The sequence below is a fragment of the Hippopotamus amphibius genome, chromosome 11 (assembly GCF_030028045.1).
Source record: "Hippopotamus amphibius kiboko isolate mHipAmp2 chromosome 11, mHipAmp2.hap2, whole genome shotgun sequence".
Taxonomy (NCBI): domain Eukaryota; kingdom Metazoa; phylum Chordata; class Mammalia; order Artiodactyla; family Hippopotamidae; genus Hippopotamus; species Hippopotamus amphibius.
In genome coordinates this window covers 44,903,069-44,928,350 of record NC_080196.1, presented here as the reverse complement: position 1 = coordinate 44,928,350, position 25,282 = coordinate 44,903,069, and the positions used below count along the sequence as shown (strand labels likewise).

The 25,282-nt window shown below is 35.2% G+C and overlaps 1 protein-coding gene across 2 annotated transcripts in view; it reads right to left on the bottom strand.

The window, feature by feature from the left end:
* Positions 1-3,225: 3,225 nt before the first annotated feature.
* HCRTR2 (hypocretin receptor 2) overlaps positions 3,226-25,282 on the bottom strand; it is a 109,243-nt gene continuing 87,186 nt past the window's right edge. The window contains exons 4-8 of one of the 2 annotated variants that reach the window (XM_057699550.1): positions 21,739-21,854; positions 11,541-11,761; positions 8,406-8,527; positions 5,621-5,846; positions 3,226-3,268 (exon numbers count right to left, since the gene is read on the bottom strand). In XM_057699550.1, the coding sequence (XP_057555533.1) occupies positions 3,226-3,268; positions 5,621-5,846; positions 8,406-8,527; positions 11,541-11,761; positions 21,739-21,854 (728 nt within the window). Of the gene's footprint in view, positions 3,269-5,316; positions 5,847-8,405; positions 8,528-11,540; positions 11,762-21,738; positions 21,855-25,282 lie in introns of those variants that run through there. The other variant, XM_057699551.1, reaches the window with a different exon arrangement.

Sequence of the window (25,282 nt, the reverse complement as noted above, 5' to 3'; positions counted from 1 at the left end):
TTTAAGAATTAACATATTGGCTCAAACTTTGGGAAATTAATTAGAAATTGATTACTTAATAAACAACCGTGTTGTTGTCTGTTTTAAATTGAGGTTTATGTTTCTGCTATTGCATAAGGGGCCAGAGCAATGAAAAGTAATGGAAGAGATGTTTGTTTCCAAAGGCTGCGGCAGCAGCACCTGCTCAGGTGTACATCCCTAGTGACCTGCTATGGCCTCAGCCCGAGAGTCTCAACGTTGGGATCCCTTCTTACTTGAGGCAGCGAGCTTAGCTGCAGCTTCAAAAGGGAGCTGACACATATCTAGAAGACCACAGATACACATAGATATTGGGCACCAAAAATAGGGTTTGGGGGGATGTAACACTGTAAATATCTGTGTATACACATGTAAAGATTTTTTCCCCCTTTTTTCTTGAGCCCTGCTTCATTTGTCCTCAAGTGAGTTACTTGCCATAAGTTCACTTCAGGAGATGACCCAAGACAAGAGTCAAACCTGTTTACCCATTGGCTGGGGCTGGGCTGAAGAAGGCCAGGGAGGTCTACAGGGCAAGACAGGCTGTGGGGGCAGGTCTGCCCTGCTTGGCTGGGGTGGGCCTGAGAGAAGGACAGCAGCTGGACAGCAGTGTCAGAAGGGCAAGGCCCACGAGGCCTTTCCTCTGTTACTTCCTTCCCATTCCTGGCCACTGGCCCCAATGAAAGCGGAGCTGCGTGACCTCTCTTCATGACTCTGGGAGGAGGTTTGGCCCAGCCCCTGGTCTGTGACAATGGATCACTCAAAGCAAAAACCCTCACTGCTAAAACAGCTGGTCTTTCCTGGGATTTCACCCTGAGAGTTTCACTTTATATTTAGAAACCACCCCACATTCAAATCTCCTTTCCCTGGAAGGAGCCCAACATTGACCTGCCCCAGTAACTTTGGCTCCATTTTGATCAAAGTTAAGAGTCAACAGTACTGAGTATAAAAAATGCATTTTTACATTAAAATCCTGGGCAGTTGATTCCTCAATTTATCAGAATCATTTAGGCGAATGGAAAGCAGAAAATATACATTTTTTAAAGTTTATCAATAAACTTAAAATAGTCCTAAAAGTTTTAGATACAATCACCAAGAGAAAATTGCTTATTTATGCGAATGCCGTACTTACTATTCTAACAACAAATTGAAAACCACAAGGTCATCATCTCCTCTAAGTCAAAGCAAGACTAAATAAATCTCTTAACTCAGATAAAAGCTCCAAAATTTAATGCTCTATGTATGCAGTTCTACATAATTTTTATGAAATAGTTATTAATTCTAATCATCTTTATTATAGTACCTGCTCTTAAAAACATTAAAAACCTTTTATATCATGATTATCCCTGGTTATATAAACTTATTGGGAAAAATATTTTAGTCGTTAAGTATTGCACCAGAGGGCTTAATTCAATCCTTAACTGCAAAGATCTGACACTAGTTATGAGTGAACGTCCAGCTTATCTAATGAACAACAACAAGATTTTTCATGCAATAGAGAGGGTAGTGTGACTGTGATTACAGAATTCTCAGTGTGGTTTTTACTGAAAAACTCCCTAAGCATCACTCTTCACGGTAGTTGGTGTGCAATCACATGGGATTGGATAAGAAATTTCTTCATGAAGACACAGTAAATCAGGCACAAAGAACTTTAAGTGTATAAAATGACTGTTAAACAAGTGACATGGTGTTACACGTGTGGGATACAACAATTACAGAAACACATTTCATGAAAAACTTAAAAGGTGTTCTAACTCCAAAATTTACAAAGAAATTCTGAGATCAGAGAAATACGTGGCAGAGTGGGCGGGAGTAATTTGCTCCCTCTTTAATTGCAACTGTTCTCTAGAAAACGATCCCCTCTGAATTTGGGGGAGATAACAGTGTTTTTCATGCCTTTGCACTTCATTTTCTATGTACATAAGGTAATAGAATAGACAACAGTATTTTGTGTTTACATATATTGTTTCTAAAAAAAATCCATAATTTTGCTTCATGCCATTTGAAAGCTAATGACACGTATCCTAATAGAATTTACTCTTTTTTTGACTTGTAGGAAGTAGAAAAGTCTTCTGTTGTAAAATTAACTGAAATTGAAAAGCTTTCTAAATTATAATGACAGCTCAGATTTTTTTGAAATGCAGTTGATTATTATGATTTATATCAAATGCAAAGCATCTATTATTACACTAGTATTAAAATAGTAATAGCCCTCCTCACAATTTGTGTACAAAGTATCTGTGAGGTTTGTCATTCTGATATTGTCTTTCAGGTTTATATATATTTAGATTACATTCTATAAGCATATTTTCTTTTATCTTCATTGAAACAATGTACACTGGGAGTGAAATTCAATATCATTGTGCCTAACACTTTTGCAATTAACTTATCAATGATTTATAACAGTTATTTAATACCCAGGAAATGTTCCAAGTCTTAGAGAATTTAGAAGTCATTTTCCTCAGAAACTGAGAATCATCTTTTTGGCCAGGAATGAATGAATTCAACTATCAACATTGTCATAGGTTTGTAGAAATTCAGAAACAATGAAGTTCAAATGGATTCTATATTAAGCAAAATTATTAGGACATTCTTACTGATAACAAAATTTCAGTAACATTAATATTTTACATTCAATCTTTGAAATATAGCAAGAGAGATACACAGACTATGTGCAGCATCAGTCACAACACACTCCTTTCAGAAGAAGTCTTCTCATTTGTGTTATTAGTAATAATGAGGTATGTAGTTGACCCTTTGTTCCATAGGATTGGCAGGTTTGGGGAACACCTGTTTCTTTCCCATTTGTCCTATTCAGGTCAATATGAAATCCAGACCTCTTAGGAGGATTCCTGGATCACTGAGTTGACAGCACTGTGCATGGGCTTCTATTCACAGTTTCTTGTAAGGAATGGTGTGAGTTTTTGTTTTTTTCCTTCCAGGCAATGCTCATTCACAGAAACTGTCTGCTTCTACAAACTTGGACTTTTGTAAGGGTAAATAAAACTGGAGATTTGAAAGTTTCAATTAGAAACTCAATTCATCCAGGTAGCCATACCTAAAGCAAGGGCTTTAAAACCCCTCTTCCTCCAAACTGCACTTGTAACACAGGGGCCACTGTTTCATCGACCATTATATTCTCTCTTTTGAGTGAGATGCTGCTGAGTGACTTTCAACATTGGTACTCAGCCTCTTCTTTCTGACCTCCAATCAGGTTGACAGTAGTGATGACAGTGGTCCCTGTTGTAGATACCTGGGCAGTAATACTTTATTTCACATGGGCTAGTATGCCAGTGCCAGGGGGCACTGTCTCTAGAGCAGTGGATTTCAAATTGTAAGGCACTTCAGAATCACCTGTAGGGCTTGTGAACACACAGATTCCTGGGTACCACCCCCGAAGTTTCTGATTCAGCAAATCTGGGACAGGGTGAACATTTGCATGTCTAATCAGTTCTCAAGTGTTGCTGACAGTGATGGTTCAGGAAACACACTTTGAGAATCACTGATTTAGAGCAAAGGAATTCTGACTTCTGAGTCTGTTCTTCACACAATCACACAACTATCAATCACACAATCACACACAATCACACAGCTATCGCCTCTCCGTCTCTTCACCTCTGGCTCTCACTTTCTTGCTCTCTTTCAATCTCTCTTCTTAAATGACAACTAGATATATTAGGATCTAAAACACTTAACTCTTACTCTGAGATACTACTTGGCTATTAAGGCATGTGCTCAATATTATTGAATGCTATCCTCAAACTAAAGTGCTAGCTTCCATTGCAATGTGAAAGTCACAACTCTCCTTTCATGCAGCATAAATAAGAAAAAAAGTTCTCAGATGTACAAAGGGGAGAAAGGAAAGAGTTACAATACTTTGCTTTCATTGATATCATTCTGATAATTAGCAATATAATTTCAATAAACCTCATATTTGAGGGTAGTTTTTGCTTTGAGTAGTAAAAAGCACAAAGTAATCCCCAATTCTAAGACATGAAAACCATTTGTGGATAATTTGGTTATATTCTTCCTGAAAGTGATGAGTTTGGGAAAAAACGTAAGAAAAGAACACAATAATTTTTATGTTCTATGAAAATCTTTCTTAAATATTCTCCATATCTTTTGTTTTAATAAAGTACCAATGCCTGCTATTTTAAAATGAAAAGAAGAGCAACTTTCCATGAACATCTCTTTTGCTTTTAATTTAATTTTAAAGGACTATTTGAATCAGAATAATTTTGCAGAGAAGCAAATTGAAAATATTCAGCGCTTTGAACCCCAGATCTTACATCTGTACAAAATATACTACACTGGTGTTTGTTTGTGTGTGAGTTAAGAGCAAACCCCTCCTTTCTCCTTGTCACCTGGCTCTCAGCCACAGGCCCAGGTAGAATTCACTGACATCAATAGAGTCACTGTAATTAAATAGAAACAAAAAAAGTGCAGCCTTCCTGCCCAGGTCAGGGTGAGAACCACCGTCCTTGGTTGCTTCCTGCTCTGAGTCTGAATCATCTCCCAGAATGCCTTGCAGCCCTGCATCCTCTACCAACAGGTCTCCCTCAGTGGACTGGAGCTCTCTTGAAGGCACGTTCGCATCCACCCCTACCTCATGCCCTAGCACCTAGCATAATGGGTGCTTTCTGGGAGGTTTTTATAGATGTTTACAGAATGTAAATAAGTGCAAATATTTACCATCAAATCTCCATGGCATTAACCTGTCCAATATGGGACCCAGATGTGATTTGGTATTCCACTCCCCCTTTTCTTTGTAAACTGCATTCTTAATTTCATCTGACAAGGCCAACTACCTCATTTTTATTGATTAGAAGAATACAATAATGTGATATCTTATTCTTAAACGTTGAAATATTTCCTTAGAGGTGGAAATTTTATGTTTGTAGTTACTCCAAAATTTTTGTATGAATATCGAATCTTACTGGCCATATGTTGAAATTGGAAATGTTAGCAACGATAAGGTTGCAAACCCAAGAAAATTGTGTAAATGAGTTATACAATTAGTGGAAAATAAAGTTGAATAGTATATATGTTCATATAGTTTTGAAAGATAGCTTTTGAGTTATCTAATATAATAGGCTATTTTTATATAAATATACTCTCAGATTCACACGATACTGACACTCCTCTTTAGTAATTTTTTAAAAACTATAAAGTCAACTAACAAATCTCTTGCTAATCCAGAGTTAGTAATTGCTACATCTTTCAGCAGCCAAAAGAAAACCAAAGGATAACTTTGGGTAACTTTTAGCCACCAATCTGAAGGTGAGATTAAAATAACAATTAGAATTGGAAATGTTCACACATGTAATTGACACAAATCCTAATACATGAAGCTGAAAGTGAAACAGCCTGAAAATAAATTCAGTGGAAGGTTCAACTTCTAACATATTTCAATCAAAAGTTGAGAAATGATTTAAAACTGACTTTATTTCCAAAGAGCAAGAGATCATTTTCTTTAAAAAAAAAAAATGGGTTCACAAAGTAATTTTAGCTTCAGATCAGTAGGATAATAAAATTTCTGTGTACAGAGATTTAAAAAAAGAAGAGTGGTACTCAGGCCTCCTTGTCCTAGGCATCAGTCTTCTACCAGTTTTGGAGCGGCCCCGCGCCATTGGCCGCTGGGAGGGTGCTAATACTTGTCAGCACGACCTGCTCCGACAGTTTTGATATGTTATCAAAGTTGCTGATCTGCGTGGTCAGAGACTTGCGGCTCTCGGTGCTCGTCCGTCCCCGGGCCAGCCTATCCTCCTGGCGGTGATGAACTCCAAGGCAACAGCAAGAAAATGCGGCTTTAAATTCCTCTCGAAATTTTCCTGGCAAACCGGGGAGAATAAAAGAGAAAAGAATTCAATATGTTTTCACCAATCATGAATAAGATACAGCTGAGTGGCACCCTGGAGACAAAGTTACAATGAGGGGCAACAGTTGGCAAGGATGGGGAAAATAGGAAAAGGAAATTGCGTTGTTGGAAGCACGGTACACTCTTTTCAAAAAAAATTAATTAAATTTTAAAGTATAGTTGCTTTACAATATCGTGTTAGTTTCAGGTGTACAGCACAGAGATTGCTATACACACACACACACACCTCCCCACACACACACTCTTTCAGATTTTTTTCTCTTATAGGCTATTACAAAATAATTATGTATAGTTCCCTAGGCTACACAGTAGGTCCTAGTTGGTTTTCTATTTTATATATAGTGTACGTACACAATATATATTATAGTACACATTAGTGTATGCATTAATCCCAAACTCCTAATTTATCCCTCTGCCTACACCCCCCCTTTCCCCATTGGTAACCATAAGTTTGTTTTCTATGTCTGTGGGTCTGTTTCTGTTTTGTAAATAGGTTCATTTGTATCATTTTTTAAGATTCCACATACAAGTGATATCATGTGATATTTGTATTTCTCTGACTCACTTTACTTAGTATAATCTCTAGGTCCATTCATCTTGCTGCAAATATACACAGTGAAATATCACTCAGCCCAAAAAAAGAATGAAATAATATTTGGTACACTCCTGAAACAATGACACATTTCCATAAAATAGACTGCTTTTCATGCTCAATGTTTGGAGTTTGTTTCATGCTTTTAGAGGCAAACCTCATATATTTGTGAGTGTAGGTTATTTTTAACTAGGTAACTATAGTAAAACTGAGTATCAGCGGAAGGCTACCCAGAGATATTTAGTGATTTCAAATAAGAAGAAACCTATGTTGTACATGGCCAAAAGTACACAGAAATTACCCCTGAATTGTACTCTGAAGAAACTGTTCTATTGACACAATCAGTTCAACAAAATACCTAGAAAAATACTTTAAAATATCTAGAAAATTTCTAATGTTTTGTAATCTGCATAAGGCAGAACAAAAAACTAAAAGAAAAATAAACAACTTTAGAAGTTTTTCCTTATCTTTAAATTATTGATGTGACATTGGAGAAGGATAACAATGAAACACTGACCTTTTAAGCCTCTAAGGGTAAATGACAGTGCTGGAAATCACCATTTCATCTCTCTGAGCTTTGATTACCTAACTGGGTTATTGAGTGACTAAAACCAGTGCCCAGCGACTGTCAGCTGCCTTCTTGCCTCACTCTTAACCCCTTATGGCACTTTGACTTGATTCTGTGGCTTCTACTTCAGACACTTCTCTGTACAACCCTCTAATAGATTTTCCCTGCTTTGTGCAAGCTCAGGGCTTTAATCATCCCTAAGCCCAGGACACGTGTTCCCCCGCTGCTTTCTAAGCCACGACTCTGCACATCCTTTTTCCCTTCAAATAGCACGTGGGCAGTGGACTCTGGTTATCCCAGTCTGAATGCAGTCTTTTGGAGACTGGGGTTGAATGTGGAGGGGGAAGGCATGAAAAGGGGCAGCTAAATACAAAACACCCCTCACAAACACACCACCAAATTCACTGAAAGATGAAATAAAGCAGGTATATAGACCGCACATACCATCATTGAAAAAAAAAGTTATTAAAAAAGAAGTCTAATTGACTGGTTGTCTTTTTTATAATCTATATAACCCAGAAGGCCAAAGATGAAGTTAGAAAATGCAAATACTTTATTCAGCAAGCAATAAAATGAATTGCTTATGATTTCACAGAAAATCATCATATATTTAGAGATGGAAATGAGAAAGAAATAGCCAACCAGTTTGAGAAGACAGTGCAAAGATGTAGCTAATTAAAACACAATTCTAAAAGTTAATTAGGCAATATGTTGGTAGATAAAACAATGTTTAGTTACATGATTTTTATAATTATATTGATTCCATAAACAGATGGGTGTAATCACTTACAGAAGTATGTATGTGTGGTTCATTTAGCTTATGTGTATTTAGGAGAAATATCTTTTTTTTTTTTTGGTGGTCAGTGAGAAATCTTGAGATAAACTCAAGAGGTGTTATCCACAAGAGAAATGTAAATACAGAGAAATACCTAAAAGTGGAAAGGTTCCAACTGCATTTCAATTAGGCTACAAATGCTGGCAAAGCAAATGATATAAGCAAGGCTGTTTTATTTGCAAATTAAATGATTTTACATCTTTGTAAACCATCTAAGTTTAATGTATGACAAGCAAGATTCTGTTATTCAGTTCTATCAATTTTCACTTTCCTCCTATTTCAAATTTTCTTCTAAATCTTATAGAAAAAATTGCATAGATAATTTTCTCTGATGCATTCAGTAACACGTGTTCCCTGTCATAAGGGAAAAATCTCAAGACTAGTTAGATCAGGGGGAGAAAATTCTCAGCGTATCACAATTAAGCTCTTCATACAGTTCAAGAGTGTTCAGATCTTTTGGTCATCAATCCCTTGCCCTGGGTTGTGGTTTGTACAGAAGAAACAGTTGAAAACTCACCACTGAGAAAATTATAAATAATTGGGTTCGCAGCACTATTGGCATATACAAGCCAGTGTGAAAATGTAAACCAGGCGTATACAGTCTCTCTGTCTTCCGTGTGAGTAAACATCCCAAATACTCTGTAGGAAAAGAAACAGTAACAGGAAATTCAGTGTGATTCTGGAAAGTATCTTTTAAATAATTAAATTCAAGGGTGAACAAAGCCTTTGACAGCAGCTACCTAGCTACGGTGCTGCCCTGCAGGACAGACCACTGACAGGTTCATGGGACCACAGTGGAGTTCCAATAACTTGGGTACCTCCAAGGCACAATCAGTAAATCAGAAACCAAATCAAGTCAGAGCAGAAGGCACTTTCTCTCTTGTAAACAACAACTGTAATAAGAATTAAAAAGTTGAATATATATCAATCTCCCTTCTTTCATTTTGTTTCTAAACACAGATGGAGCAGTGCTTGTTAATATTCCATTCTGTGTGCTATTTATTTATTTATTTATTTTTTAATTTTTTTTTATTTTTTTGGGGGTACACCAGGTTCAATCATCTGTTTATTTATTTATTTTATACTGGAGTATAGTTGATTAATAATGCTGTGTTAGTTTCAGGTGTACAACAAAGTGATTCAGTTATACATATTCTGAATACTACGCATTTTCAAGTTCTTTTCCCATTTAGGTTATTACAGAATACTGAGCAGAGTTCCCTGTGCTACACAGTGGTTCCTTGTTGGTTACCTATTTTAAGTATAGCAGCGTATATAATAGCACTCCTAAACTGCAGTCTATAGGTACTACTTCCTACTTTCATTTTTGCATTGATTAAAGCATTACATTTCTTCAACTCCAATCTTCCAGGCTTGCTGAAATTCGGCTTCTGGGGTTTCTTCATACGCAGAAAAGAACTAGTTTTCAGTAGGCAAAATTCTGGTAATTTCTTAAAATTCATGAGTTCTATTTTTTTTTTAGTATATTAAACTTTCAAATATTTTATTATTACCTCCTTAAAGGTCATTTTTAAGGTTTGTTCCATGCTTCAAAATACCCATCTATCAAATTCTATTCACTAGACAACAGCAAGCAACTTGCAACTACCCGATATAGGCTGAAGATGATGATGTATTTCCTGCCAGCAGTTTCATCACTGATTGTGGAATTTGTGCCCATGATAGAAATACATTGCCAGAATAAAATGGTGTTCTATGGAGTACTACAGTTTTACAAAAATATAGTATATAGTGAGACAACATGGATGAATGGAATGACCCTCTACTACAGTGTATCTTTGAAATCCTAGACAAACCAGACCCGCTTTCAAGAAGTTGGTTTTGACTAGTCAGGAAAAACATTAGGTTTCAAAGAAAAAAATTTAGGAATTTATTTGTAAGAGAAAGAAAATACGAGTATAAAATGCAGGGGGCGAACAGAGATAAGTATCTGAAGAAAATAGGCATGGTAAAGAGAAAAACAATTTTCAACGTTATTTTGAAATTTTTATTTTGTGACAAAGAGCAGAAGTCTCAAAAAATGGAAACTATTTTAAATTTAACGTGGACTTTCTCCTTAGAAAGCTATTTATTTTCCTTGGAAAAGAAGGTCTGTAAGTCAGAGGAATAGAGAAATGTTATGGACAAGTAGGTATTTGGAACTAGCTAAAGGTAAGGTACCAGTGCTGAGGTGCAGGAAATCCAAATGAGTCACCCAGAGAGCAGCAAATCCAATTTTCATAAAAGTACTAACATAAAAGTACAAAAAAGGAGAGAGAGAGAACCTATCCAGTATTCCGGCATGTTTACAAAGTTCTTAAGAGCAGAAAACATCATCTAGCATCAGACTAGAATACATTTGTATGGGATTTCTGTGGGCAAGAAAAATAAGATGGGAATTATGAAAAAAATATGGAGGGCAAAGTAGCTTTCGTTTTCCTGTGAGCTGGTATACATCTGAAGGACCCAAGGCGCCACAAATCTTATGCCTGTAAGGCTGTGTCTATACTAGACAACATCGCTGAACAAAAGTTCATTTTCTCTTTCTTTTCCATTGAAAATGTCATTAAGAATATACATACGTATAACTGAATCACTTTGTTGTACAGCAGAAATTAACACAACAGTGTAAATCAACATTACTTCAATACAAATTTATTTTAAAAAAGTAAAAAAAAAAAAGAAAGAGAAAATCATTAAGCAATCAAAAACAAGGCCCAAAGAGAATGACAAATCTTTGCAGCTGGTTATACCACCTTCAGATTGCGTGATTTTAGCCAAAGCTGTCTCTCCAGAGTTCCCAGCTGTGAGGAATAGGATATTGACTCTGAATAGGGGGAAAATGATCCTAGTTTTAGTCTGAAGACTTTGATAAACAGAATTAGTATTACCTTGGGACCAGTCTCTGTGCAACTATTATGATAATTCCCAATAAAGATGGTTGGCCAGAAGGTTCCTGGATCCCATGGCCCCTGCACTGGCTGATCATGTTGGTCAATTGTTTTAATTTAATAGTGTGTCTGCAGCATTACAAATAACATACTTTTTCTCACCGAAAACTTTTGTACTGATTTTTATTAATACTCACCCTAAATGCTTGATTCACTGATTTCAGGAAATGGATTTTCTTTCTTTCTGTTTAAACATTCAAAACACAGCATGTATTGTGATTCCATTTGTGTGTGTGTGTGTGTGTGTGTACACTCACAAAGGCACTTTTAAGTATAATTAGAATGCTAACATCTTATCTCTTTTTATCTTTTAGATAAAATTCTGTCACCGTTTCCAATGTCTTTGAGAACAAAGTTTGGAAAACCCATTTGTTCTGATCAAAAAAGAGCTCCAAGCTGTAAATGAGTTTTTTGCATTAGAACTTTTTCTGCATCTAAGGCTTAGCAATTAGCTTGAAGAGGTCAGGGGAACATCTGTTTTATGTCTGCCATTCAATAGACAATTTGCATGGATAAGAGCATTTAAAATCCCAGCACTGCTGTGCTCCCTACCTGCTGGTAACAACACATTGAGTTCTCTGGCCGGACATGCTATCTAGGCAGACAGTTTAGATTTTTCTCTGGTTTAAAAAAAAAGTCCTTAATTAAGAACCCAGAAAAACAGCAGATCTCTTCACTTTCAAATAATAAGTGAACTTTACCTCTTTAGCACATTGAGGATGCTAATTGGTAGATAGCAAATTGCAAACACCAAAAGCACGACCATCAGCATCCGGGCTGTTTTCCGTCTGGCTCGGATCTGCTTTATTTCAGCGGCCACAGCACTAATCCTGGATTTGGTCTGTTGTCCTGGCCCCCGAGGCTGTGAAAGAGGCTGCAGGGCCTTCCATTTTCTCTGAACTACAGATGATGTTCCAGGAATCTGAAAAGAACGGAGACCCTTTATTGCTCTCTGATTTAGGAAAGTTCCATTTTGGTGGAGTAATTGGAAGACACAGTAAGGAGAGCATCCCAGACACCTGTGGTCTGGGATGTTTGCAAGCCTCTTCCCCCGGAACGTTTGCTGAGTGGAGTGTGTTCTTGAGTAATACAACTGAGTGCCAAGTAGGGGTCTAGGTGGGAAAAAAAAGTTGCAACATCACAATTTTGTCAAAGTCTAAAGAGAGCTGCAAAGGGAAAAGATATCTCTTTATAAAAAGAAGTTGTCCACACAAAGGAATAATATTCAACACAAAAAAGCAATGAGTTAGTAAATCATGAAAAAAATAGAGAGGAACCTTAAATGCATATTACTAAGTGAAAGAAGCCAATCTGAGTAGGCCACCTATTATAGGATTCCTGATGTCCCGGGAAAGATAAAACTGTGGAGACAGGAGACTGTGGTTGCCAGGGGTAGGTAACACAGGTGGGGGGAGGGATGAACAGGCATAGCACAGAGGATTTTTAGGGCGTGGAAAATACTCTGCATGATACCATAATGATGGATACGTGTCGTTACACATTATACAATGTATTTGAATACACCATCTAAACCCATAGAAAGTACAACATGAAAAGCAAACCATATGACAGATTCTAGGTCTATCCATCTCATGACATATAGTTCAATTTCATTCCTTTTTATAGCTGAGTAATAGTCCATTGTATATATGTGCCACATCTTCTTTATCCATTCATCTGTTGGTGGACATCTAGGTTGTTTCCATGTCCTGGCTATTGTAAATAATGCTGCAATGAACATTGTGCTACTTGTTTCTTTTTGGATCATGGTTTTCTCTGGGTATATGTCCAGTAGTGGGATTACTGGGTCATATAGTAGTTCTATTCTTAGTTTTTTAAGGAACCTCCAAACTGTTGTCCATAGTGGCTATACCAGCTTACAATCCCACCAACAGTGCAGGAGAGTTCCCTTTTTTCCACACCCTCTCCAACATTTATTGTCTCTAGATTTTTTGATGATGGCCATTCTGACCAGTGTGAGGTGATACCTCACTGTGGCTTTGACCTGCATTTCTCTAATGACTGTCATACAGAGTGAAGTAAGCCAGAAAGAGAAAAACAAATACTGTATGCTAATACATATATATGGAATCTGAAGAAATGGTACTGATGAAACCAGTGACAGGCAAGAGTGGAGATACAGAAGTAGAGAATGAACTTGAGGACACGGGGCTGGGGTGAGGGGCAAAGGGGAAGTTGGGACAAGGTGAAAGAGTAGCATAGACATATTTACTCTACCAGCTGTAAAATAGATAGCTAGTGGGAAGATGCTGTATAACAAAAGGAGATCAACTTCATGGGAGATGCCTTGGAGGCCCAGGACGGGGAGGGTGGGGGGGGGGGAGTCGCGGGAGGGAGGGGATATGGGGATATGTGTGTAGATGCAGCTGATTCACTTTGGTGTACCTCAGAGATGGGTACAAGAGTGTAAAGCAAATATATTCCAATAAAGAGTTAAAACAAAAAAAGCGAACCATAAAGTAAACTGTAGACTTGCGGTGACTATGATGAGTGGAGCTAGGTTCATCAGTTTTAACAAATGTATCACTCTGGAGGCGGATGTTCATAATGGGGAGGCTGTTCATGAATGAAGGTAGGGGAGAGATGGGAAATCTCTGTACCTTCTACTCAATTTTTCTGTGAGCCTATAACTACTCTAAAAGAAAAAAACAAAATAACTTCTTAATTTAAAAGGGAGAGAAATGAAAACAGGGGAAGAAGAGCACTGGAATTGAAACAGAAGGAAGACCTAACAGGTAATTGCAAAAGTAACCTGCATGGTTTTTCATGCATCAATACTGCCACCTGCTGCCAGATGGAGAGATGGAACTTAACTATCTATTGCTTTTTATTAGGTTTTCTGCTTCTCAGGTTTGGTTAAGGCAAACCTTTGAATAAAAGGAATAAAATAAAATATTCTCTGTTGCTTATTATTTGTTGTTATAAAATTGCTTGAAGCCAATGTTGTGGCTTGACACTTTAAAATGCACATTAAAAACCTTGAATACTCCTGTGGTCTTCCATGAACATTTCAAATGGCTGGAATTTGTAACAACAGTTACACAACTTGTACTTTTCCATTTCTTTTCAGAGTTATTTGATAATAGCAGGGAGTCCCTCCAAGTATAATATTGTCTTAATTATAAGCTCATGAAGATTGATAGGGTATAGTGAGCAAAACAATAAAATTCAGCATGTGTAATTTTTTAAGAGGAAAATGTGCCAACAAGTACACCATAAGAACATCCTAGTTCTATTAAGATTATTCAGCTGTTGCTTTTATCTCTGTGCTGCAGGCCAGAATAGACCAATGTGTCCCTGTGGTCTCTCACAATGGATGTTGGGTGAATTTTATTGCTTTATCCATCACAAGGTCCAAGTCTATTAGATAATTAATTTGAGAACAAAATTTTACCTTGATTTCCACACAGATGAGTTAATATGGTGTTCCTTTTGAATATAACTATTCTCTCTCAAAAAGAAGCAAATGAAGTTAAAGAAAACCTGCCCGTAAATTAAAAAACACTTGATAAATGATTTCTCTTTGGATTCTGTATGTCGTGCCACATAGGCTCACCTTTTCACATCATTGTGGCCTCACTCAATCTTCTTATTCATTGATTGAGAATCCTTAGTCCTCTATGAGTCTTTTTCAAAATAGTCATTTTTAGCAGAAATTGAGGAGACGCTGCAAAGGATGTTGGAAATTTCCAGAAGATCTTTAGCATGAGTAACCTTATTAATGTCTGCTAAATGGCCTCAAACTATTTCCTAAATGATCTCCAAGAGATCATTTAAACTTAAGCAATTTACTATTCAGTGCTCCCCTGAGGAAAAAATCAATATCCTGCATCTGATGACTTCTGCAACCATCAGGAAGAGTTCCCGTAAAGAGAGACTGCCACTGGGAGCATAACTATGGTTCCCGCAGTCATTTAAAAAAAAAAAAAAAAAGCAGTAATGATGTCCCCTCTTAAATTTTATTTATTTATTTATTTATGATGTCCCCTCTTAGATGGTGATCTAAATAGAAGGTTAATCCTGCACTCATTATGAAGAGACAGACAATAATCCCCATTGATAATTTGTCTATATCTAGAGAAAGTCAGCATAGTATCAATAGAAATCACTAATTTCAATGGAGCACCTGGAATGATGCACAATCTTGAGTAGTCATTAATGCATTCTTAAAAACAGGTTATTGTAAATTCCATTTTACAGATGATCCAGCAGACATATAGAAGGATTAAATAAGATATCCAAGTCTATATCTTTAATAAGTGACAAGCCAGAATTTGCACTCAGGTCTGTCTGATTACAAAGTTCATTTTTTTCCATTGTGATGTACCATTTCCATTTATAAACTTCAACACAATCTGATATGGAAGTTAGCAGATTTTTTAACACATGCTTAGTTACATAAAAGCAATAATAGTCATACAAACATGCTTTTGAGAGACCCAGGCTTTGGGACTGTCCATGTGAGAATGTCTTTCCCATGTCATCTTAGTGGGGGCTCAAAAATCTCTGACTGTGGAAAACACACACATACACAGACACACACACACACACACACACACACTGCTTTAATTCCACTATTGTAAATAAACTTTAAAATCACCTTTGATGTGAAAATACATCCTGGAAGAGGTATTACCACAGCTATGAATTGGAACTATCATGTAAATGATGTACCTTGAAACCTGCCCTGTCTAAAGAAGTCTTTGTGGCCAAGATAAGCAAATGTACTGCAAACGTTAAAAAGGGGATAAGAGAATATTATGAACAACCAGCGAATTTGCAAACTCATTGAACTTAAATGAAATGGATAAATACCATGAAGAAAAAGATTAACAAAACTGACAGTATCTTTACAAACACTGTTACAAAAAAACAAAACTAAACTAAACTAAAAAAACTCGAGACCCACATTGGTTCATTGATGTAGTATTCAATCAAACTGTAAAGAATAAATAATATCAATCTTATTTAGATTCTTTCTGAAATTTAGAGAAAGATAATATTACAACAAATTTTAATGAGGTCAGTCACCCTGATAAATACATGAGAACAAAAGAAAACCACTGACCAAATATCTCACATGAATAGAGATGAAAAATTCCCTAAAATATATATTATCAAGCCAAATCCAACAATGTATAAAAGGATAATAGATTTGGCTCAATAAATCAATCAGATTTATTCCAGCAATGCAGTATTGGTTTAACATTAAAAAACATCAGTTAATGTAATTTATCATATTAACAGAAAAAAACTGTGATCATCTCAATAGAGAAAGGAAAAGCATTTGAAAAATTTAACACTTTTGCACATAAACTAGTAATAAAGAAACTCTTTCTCAACCTCATAAAGGGCTTCCATTAAAAGTCTTTAGGGTATCATCCTACTTAATGTGAAAGATGAACAATTTCTTCTAAGACTGGGAAAAAGCCAGTGAAGATTTCTCTCACCACTTCTACTCAACATTGTTTTGGAGATCCTAGCCAGTACAAGAAGACAATAAAAATAGATAAAAACATATAGATTGATTCAACTAGGACATTATTGCTTACAAAGAAAGTCTTAAGGGATCTACAAAAATGTCACTAGAACTAGAATTTAGTGATACACAGGACCCTAAATCAATAAACAAAATCAACTGTATTTCTATGTACTAGCAACAAATGATTTGAAATTTAAGTTACAAATAACACATTTCAATAGCAAAACATGTATTCTAGGAATATATTTAACAAAATGTGGACAAAATATGTGTTCATAAAATGATGAAAATTGCTAAGAGCTATTAAAGAAGACCTAAATAAATAAAGAGATATACCATGTTCATGGATTATAAAATTTAATATTCATAATATGTCAATTTCCCTCAATCGATCTATAGATTTAATGCAGTAAATGCCATTGAAAATAATAGCAATCTTTTGACTTTATGGCTCCTTGACAACTTTTTTTTTTGACTTGGCACTTCTCTTTTAGAATTTAAATGCACATGTTAAGTTCTTATGATCAGCAACGTAACTATTTTCTTTGTCTCATTGTAGTAAAACAATGTACGTTTTTATTGTTTCAATCACTTAAAATGCTTTGAGGCTTGCTTTACAGCCTATCATGGGATCTAGCCTGGAAAATATCCCATGTGCACTTGAGATGAATATATATTCTGCTGCTTTTGAAGAGGTATCCCATCGATATGTTTACTCTAGTTGGTTGACAGTTTTCTTCAAGTCTTCTATGTCATTGTTAATTTTCTGCCTAGTTTTTCTAACCATGACTGAAAGACGAGTGTTGAAGTTTTCAATTATTATTACAGAATTGTTTATTTCTCCTCCTAATTCTGCTAGTCATTGCTTCATGTATTGTGGGTTTCAGTTATTAAGTGCATGTAGGTTTAGAACTTTTACATCTTCCTGATAGAATGATTTGTCATTATGAAATATCTTTCTTTACCTGTAGTAACACTTTTTATTAATGTTTCTTTTGTCTGTTATTAGTACAGCTACTTCAGCTTTCCTTTGGTTACTGTTTCTGTAGTACCTCTTTATTCATTATTTTACATTTAATCTATTTGTGTCTTTGAATATGAGATGTGTTTTTTTGTAGAGAGCACACAGTTGAATCATGTTTTTGTTTGTTTGTTTGTTGTTTGTTTTATGTAGTCTGCCAACTTCTGGAGTGTTTCATTCATTTACATTTAATGTAACTATTGAGAAGGTATATATAGCTTTTGCTATTTGTGTATATATATATACCTATTGCTATTTGCTTATATATAGTTTCTATTTTGTTCCTCTATTCCTCCACTGCTTCTCTCTTTTGTGTTAAACAGATATTTTCTAGTACTGCATTTCATTTCTGTTGTTTTTTTTACTACATTCTCTTTGAGTTATTTTTTAGTGGTTGCCCTGAGAATTATAATTAACAACTTAAACAATTGGTTTGGATTAATGCCAACTTAATTTCAATGGTATACAAAAACTTTGCTCCAATATAGCTTCACTCCTTTCTCTTTTCTTTGAATTACATCTTTATACATTATAAGCTGAAGATTCACAGTTTTATAATTATTGCTTTACATGCTATCTCAAGCCAAATAGGAGAAGAAAAGAATTTCCAACAGAAATATATTTATGCTCTCTTCTCTATTTACCTACATAATTACTTTTATCTGTGTGAATTTGAGTTACTGCCATTTGATTCTGCCTCTGCAACTATAATTTGCTGTTTATTTCCTCATAGTAGACTGATTTGTTACCATCTAATATTAATTATTTTAAGTTCTTTTTGAAGAATGTTGAAGAATAAAGGTCAGTAGAAGAGAATGTGATAAAAATTGGAACAAAGAAGTTCTTTCAAAGTTTAAGTCCTTGGAAAGTTGAAATTTAGTTCCAGACTTGTGTCAGTACAGTCTGTCCCCAGTTCCTCGCACAGTCTCAGACCCAGAGGAGGTAGTCAATCAATGTTTATGGAATGAGTTAATGAGTTCACATGATGAGTAAGATTGAAGTGTTGAATTATATGGGAGCTAGAACTGAAAAAATACTGTCAGATACACAAGAGTTAAGATTTAGTGAGTCTTAAAAAGAGGAGTTCTAGAGAAGAGTATGTAGAATTTCCAGGCTGACGAAGTTCTCTGAGTCACATTTAAAATAAAGAGAATATTTAAGTCATTGATTAAAGCAAAACATTGGATAATTCTTTTAATTGTAACCAAGTAAGACCCTAGAGGCCTTCCCAGGACAGGCCGTTCCCCCATATCCTCTGCTTTAGCTCCTCTCTGAAGTACTTTATTCGATGCACATTTCCTGAGTTGTTTTACAGATGTGGAAACCCCCCACCAAATGGAAGAAGTTAGCTACTTTATGACCATGAGCACATAGCCCCAGGCCTCCTGGAGCCTAAGGGCTGAAAATGTTAACCCCTGTGATACCACCCTGTTACCTTACCATCAGACAATCAGAGAACTGCTCACAAGCTAATCACATACCCTGTGACACACACAGCCCCAGCTCCCCAACCTGGCTTTTAAAAATGCTTTCCAGAAACCCTTTGGGGGAGCTCTGGGGTGTTTTAGGGCATGAGCCACCCATCTCCTTGCTTGGACCTGCAATAAACCTTTCTCTGCTCCAAACTCTGAAGTTGCCTCACTGTGTAGGAGGTTTAAAACTCTTGAGAAAGTCAGACAAGGACAGACACTTTGTTCACTAATACAAATTTCAAAGACTGTAGCAGATTCCATGCATCTTCGTAATTTTAAGCAAATAGGACAGGCCCTCTGTTTGAGGCTCACTTGATGTAGCCTATGGCACACATAATGCCTCAGAACTCTGTTTAGAGCCATTAACAGTTGGAATTTGAGAGTTGTTCAAGCAGAATTCTACATAATCACCATTTGGGGTTCATTTACTTTATCATGGCTGCTAAAGTGAGCTCAGATGAACTTGCTGTTTTCCATTGCAATCTGTTTATAAATGTTTTTAGTTTCACAGCCCAAACATTTTACTGCAAATCTTCTGGATCATGTGGCTTGTACTAACCCGGCCAATTCATCTAAAGAATGTGGATTATTTCTAAATCTGCAATACGATTTTGAACTTAGAGTTTGAGAAATGGAAACTATAAGCTTAAATAATGAAGAAATAAACTGGTTGAGATTTGGTAGTTATCTAATTATTTACCAAACATTTTTTGAGAACATTTTTGTGCAAGGTAACATGTTAAGTGTTGGGAAGACGATGAGGAACAAGACAGATTTATGTGCACCCAAAAGATTTTAAAGTTATCTCATTCCATATATAAATGAATAAACAAATATAAACATCTATTATATTTAATGCACACTAACCAGTAAAAATGTGGAAGTAGGAAATGCACTGAATATTCCTAGTTAAGATATCAATCTAAATCTAAATTATCTTCATGCCTACATGAAGGTGCACGTGCATCAAAGTTTCTTCTCCTTCAAGAATTTTTCAAATTCTAATTTTTCTGTGAACTTTGTTCTGAGCAACCAAGCAATGGATTCCCCACTTTCCTCCTCTATCTAAACTTTTCCAGCACTTTCTCTTATTCTTCCACTAACTTTTTTCTTATAAAGTATTTATTGAGCAATTGATATGTGCTATGCATGTGCTAGCTGGAGGGCTACAAGATCGAGCCTAGTGTGTACTCTGTCTTAGTATATTAGAGCAGAAAGACAAAAAGTCATTATCATGTTACTGAAAAGTGCTATGAAAAAGATCTATCTAAAAAAGTAGTCACAAACATCAATTCAACACATGCTTGTTATTTTAGAAATATAAGCAGAATGAGTTGAAAGGCCGAATAACAGCATATACTATTAAGATATTTCATTTAATGAGCACTTTCCATACTTGAGGCACTTGAATTAATTCATCTAATACATGTATCAAACCTGTGAGGTAGATGCTCTGCACCCCTGCTTAGCACAGAAATATAAGTAATTGACAAAACTCATGCATTTGTTAAGTTATAAGGTTAGAATTTAAACTCATGCAGTCTGGACCTTGCATCTGTGTTTTTGACTTCTGTATTATATCAGTTCTGATCATTCACTCCCACTGGCCAGGTGGAGATTGTTGAGGAAACTATCCCTAGGACCTGGAAAATCCCCACTCATGGTTTACAGTGATACACATTTGTTATTTTAGTTGCAAAGAATGGGGAACAGAATGCATTTATAAGGTCAGAAAAGAAGTGACTTCTTTACAAAAATAGAGGAAAGGAAAACATTTGGAATTATAAGACATGCAGGGTTGAAAAATGCAAGTGTTGCTCACATGCAAGGGGTAAAAGATAATCTTGAAAATCGCTTTGAATAACAAGGGTTGAGGAAGACCCAGATTAAAACTCATCCTCAGACAAAGACCAAATAAAAGGTTTATGAAATCCTTCTAATGAGTAAAGTGGCCCAGTAAATTCTTACAGTTGGATGAAATACGTCAGAGCAAACAGACTAAGGGCATGGCCTTCCACAAGCCTGATAAGCTCAAAATACAGGCAATAAGTTTAGGAAAAAAGATATGTTTCTGAGAAATGTGACACTTTAAGCTACAACTTGCAAGTAAAAGAAGCTGAGTTATATTCTTTGTTGGTAACTGTATAAACCATTACATGTTTGTTGATATCCTTCACATCATCATGATTCAGCTTAAATGTTACCTGGTCTGAATTAGATCCACCTTCACTAAGCTTTCCTCTGATCCCTTGTGCTTATATTTATTACAGTGATTTTTATACTGTGACTATTTCCTTCCTCTAGACTATGAATTCATCAGTGACACAGACTGGAATGTTTAGCTTTTTATCAGACGTGCATGCAAAAGAAATATAAATATTTGATGAATGAATAATTGAGTGAATGAATACATAGCAAAATTACCTAAAAAATTTCAGTACAAATTAGCATTATAAACAATTTCTAAAATTCTCAATTCTGCCTGATTCTTCTACTGTTCTAAAAAAAGATACAATCTTTGGAGATTGAACCGTATAATAAAAATGTATTACATACCTTTCATCAAAAATGTATTACATACATCTTTTCTTACAGTCTCAGGAAACTTTAAAGGAATTTTTATTTGTTATTTGTCATAAAAAGTAAAATTTATAATATCAGTCAGACAAAAATCAAGTCAGTTAATCACAGAGGTTTAAAATTTAGTCATTAAAGCAGTTCATAAAATAACATTCCCTACATATCACCCTAAAAAATGTCTAGGCATATTTTCCTAAGGTCTCATTGTTTTAGAAGAACACACAACTTTTGCTAAGCATATTATGTTGGTTCAATGCACTCTTAAATTTTGTTTTTAAGGACATCCTAAAGAAAACACAAGAAAATTATTTGAAATGACTTACCTGTCGGCACCAGAGTTTACGAAATATTTGCAGATAGGCCAATACCATAAGGCACAGTGGTGCCATATATGTCACCAGAAAGAAACAGATGTGATACATCTTGGGGTAAATTTCACCTGGAATGAAAGTAAAAATAATAAAGTCTTACATTATAATTCATAGATTTTTTTAAAGGTACATCTGTCAATGTTTTTTCTTCAAAAATTCACTTTTACCTTCTATGTGATTTTACTGTCCTGTTATACACACAAAAGGGAAAAATGATTTATAATATTAACTACTAAATGCAAAGTCTTAATGTCATTTAATCTACTCAGAGAGGAGTAACAATTAGCCATTTCTTAATTTGTGCTACTACAGTCTATCAAAAGTCAAGTGTTCATTTATCAAAAAGCCTTTTTTTTTCTCTCTTGATTACATCTGGCTAATCAATAAAAATTAATTTGGATTGTCCTATACTTGGATTTACAAGGAGGGACATTACTCAATCAAAACTTAATTGCTAATGCTTTTGTTAAAATGAAAAGTCTGTAAGCTAAGCTGATTCCTCTTCATTTCTCTCTTGAGAGATGAGAAACTATTACCAGTTGTATCTCCAAATACAAATTTGGAAAGTTTTTGGAAAAATAAAACAGAAAACATTTGATAGTGATTATTTTTGTTGACTTACTAGAACATATACAAAATTCCACTTTAAGTAAATTGTGTATGTGTGTTAATGCATGTACTTTTAACAAAAATGAGATTTTTAGGGTTCTTTAAAGTTAGATTTCAAACCAAAGTGGGTATTTTCTTTTTTTGATCTCCATTTTACTTATCAGGCATAAGCACATATAGGATAGTAGTGATTTCTTATTTATCATTAATTCTATGTACACAGGTGATACGTATCACAGATTAGGGCATTTATTAAGGAGTCAATCGAGTGGCGCTATGGCTTAATGTTAATTTTTAGCTGTTCTAAAGTATATCCATTGCTGACTTTTAAAATACTTTAAGGGATATTTCCCTTTAACTAGTATTTGAATACATCACATAGATCAAGCTACTTTTACTTAAATATAAAACAAGAAATAATATATCCTAATGGATACCATGGATATTAAATGTCAATAAGTAAATGCAATTCTAACTAAATGCTAATAAAACAAAAGTTTTTTTTAATTCTAAAAATTACGTAACTTATATTGACTTTGATATTGGCAATGGGGTTGGTTCTATTATGGAAGGGTAATGCTATCACTTCCATGGCTTTTATTATTTTCGTTACTTCAGAAAGTAAGTAGAAGCGTGAAGACTCGGTTATGTGATCAAACATGGTAAAAGCAATTTACACTCAGGAATAACCAGTAGTAATTATGGTGATGGCCATAATCACTGATAACAGTTATTGAACATTTATTGAATTCTTACTGAATATATTTTAAAGGTATCAATGAGTTTAATATCCTCCACAATCTTGATTTCATAGTCTTGTCTTCTAGAGTTAAATATTATTCTTATTTTTACTCCTAAAACCATCTGCTTTCTCAGATAGATGTTTTTCTCCACTACTATTGTTAGAGGGGACAGCCTGGTGCATGTGCTGCCAGGAGGTCTAAAAGACCAATTTGAGGTGTCATTTTTAGTTTCTCTGGGGCCCAGATGGCTCACACTTAGCTCATCAGAGCTTCTACCTTCCTTTCAAGCTTATCCTGTAAAACAGGCCAGTTACATAAAAAGTGATAGAATCCAAGCAGCCTGACTGGAGGAATAGCAAACAGCCTTTCCCTTTGAAGTGCCACAGCCCGCGTATCATTTGGGAAGCCAGTTTCAAAGGAGCTGGAGAGTGACCTCAGGACTTCCCAGGCACCTGAGTGGCTTTGAACTTTGTTTTGAAGAAAGTGTCACATAAGCTTCCCACATAAAAATATACCTTTGAAGCTTATATACCTATGAATCCCTGATGTCTGCATCAGACTAAATTGAGTGAGTGCAGAAAGGTAGATTTGGTAGGTCATTTATTTTTTAACTGCAGAGATGGATACCATCGCAGTGATAACAGTCTGCAGTTTTAAACAGACGGGAAAGAAAGCTCATTCGGCAAGGGGTATATTTGTAAATAGTAGGAAAAATTTGTAATTGGCTGAAAAATTTGTAATGCATATTATGAATGCCAACACAGAAAAAAGTTGATCAAGCAAAATTATACTTGCAGGCTAAAATAGACTGTTTCAATAAAGGGATTATCACAGATAATTGGGGAAACATGATCACCTTAAATTCCTCCCTTCATGCTCAGAGTCTAAGCTAATTGAAAACCCAGAAATGCCATTGAAAATGTAAATTATATGTGTTGAAATTTTTTGACGTTTCTCTGCACTTGATGAGCAACATCTTTAATATATTTTAAGACATTCACATGTCTAGAAGGTAGCTACATGAAGTTTGTTCACCTAAGCATTCCCTAAATTAGAAAACAGCATTTTAAAGATTTACAACCATTAAAATTTGGCATCTCCACTCAAATGATGAATACGCATAATCTGCATAAATTCTTGTGTGTACATCAAACCAACAAATAAGGAGCAAATGTATATCTTTCTTTAGTCCTTGAACTCAGAGAGTAAAGAATAATGTCACGTGTTAGACAAAATTTAACTTCTCTTAGATGAATTAAAGTCCATTATTGAGTGAACAAGTTAATATAATTATCTAAATATGAAAAACACCTATGAGGGATTCAATGGAAAAGTAAATCAAATATAATTTTCCAAATATCCAATTTGGACAGTTTTTTCAAAGTTCATATATCCATTAAAGTTTATCTGAATCTTTAATATATTTCATTATCTTCTCCCTAGTAAATATTTTCAAGAAGTGTTCTTATGAATAAACACACATATTTATATATTTTCCAAATCTCATAATAGACCAGATGCCATAATTGGCTTGAATGTAAAGAAAGACTCCATTATTATTATCACTTTTCAGACAACCAAAGAAAAATTTGGCACTACAATCCAAAAGAAGGGAAATTATAAATCTCTAGCATCCAAAACAATGTTTGACACACTGTACATGCTGGTTAAAAGTTGGTAAAACATATCTTGGACTGAGTGTAGAAAGAAAGTTAATTTCTTCCAATAGCATCTATCCTGTGAAACTATGCATTTACAAACCAAGCAGTCAAGAAAGTATGGTTATAATTCTCGAAGAATTTTAAAATTTCAGCAGTATGAATTGATGTGGCTGAAGCAAACAGTGAACATACACAAAGACATATTTTGAAGATCATTAAAATAAATATTAACACTTTATTTGTTTTGGAGTGTCAAGTGTGTCTGCCAAGAACTTAACAGCTTGTGGCCTTTTTTTGAACAAGCCATAGGCAATCATGAACATGATGAGCTGCAGATATAATGTACCCATAAAATATTATGTATTTGTAGTCTTATTTTCAGTAAGAGAGTTCTCAGTTATTTTGCACTATGAGTGAGACAGCATTTGCAAGACTTTCCCAAAAGTTATTTGATAGAGATTTTTTTTTAAGCTCTTTATTGGA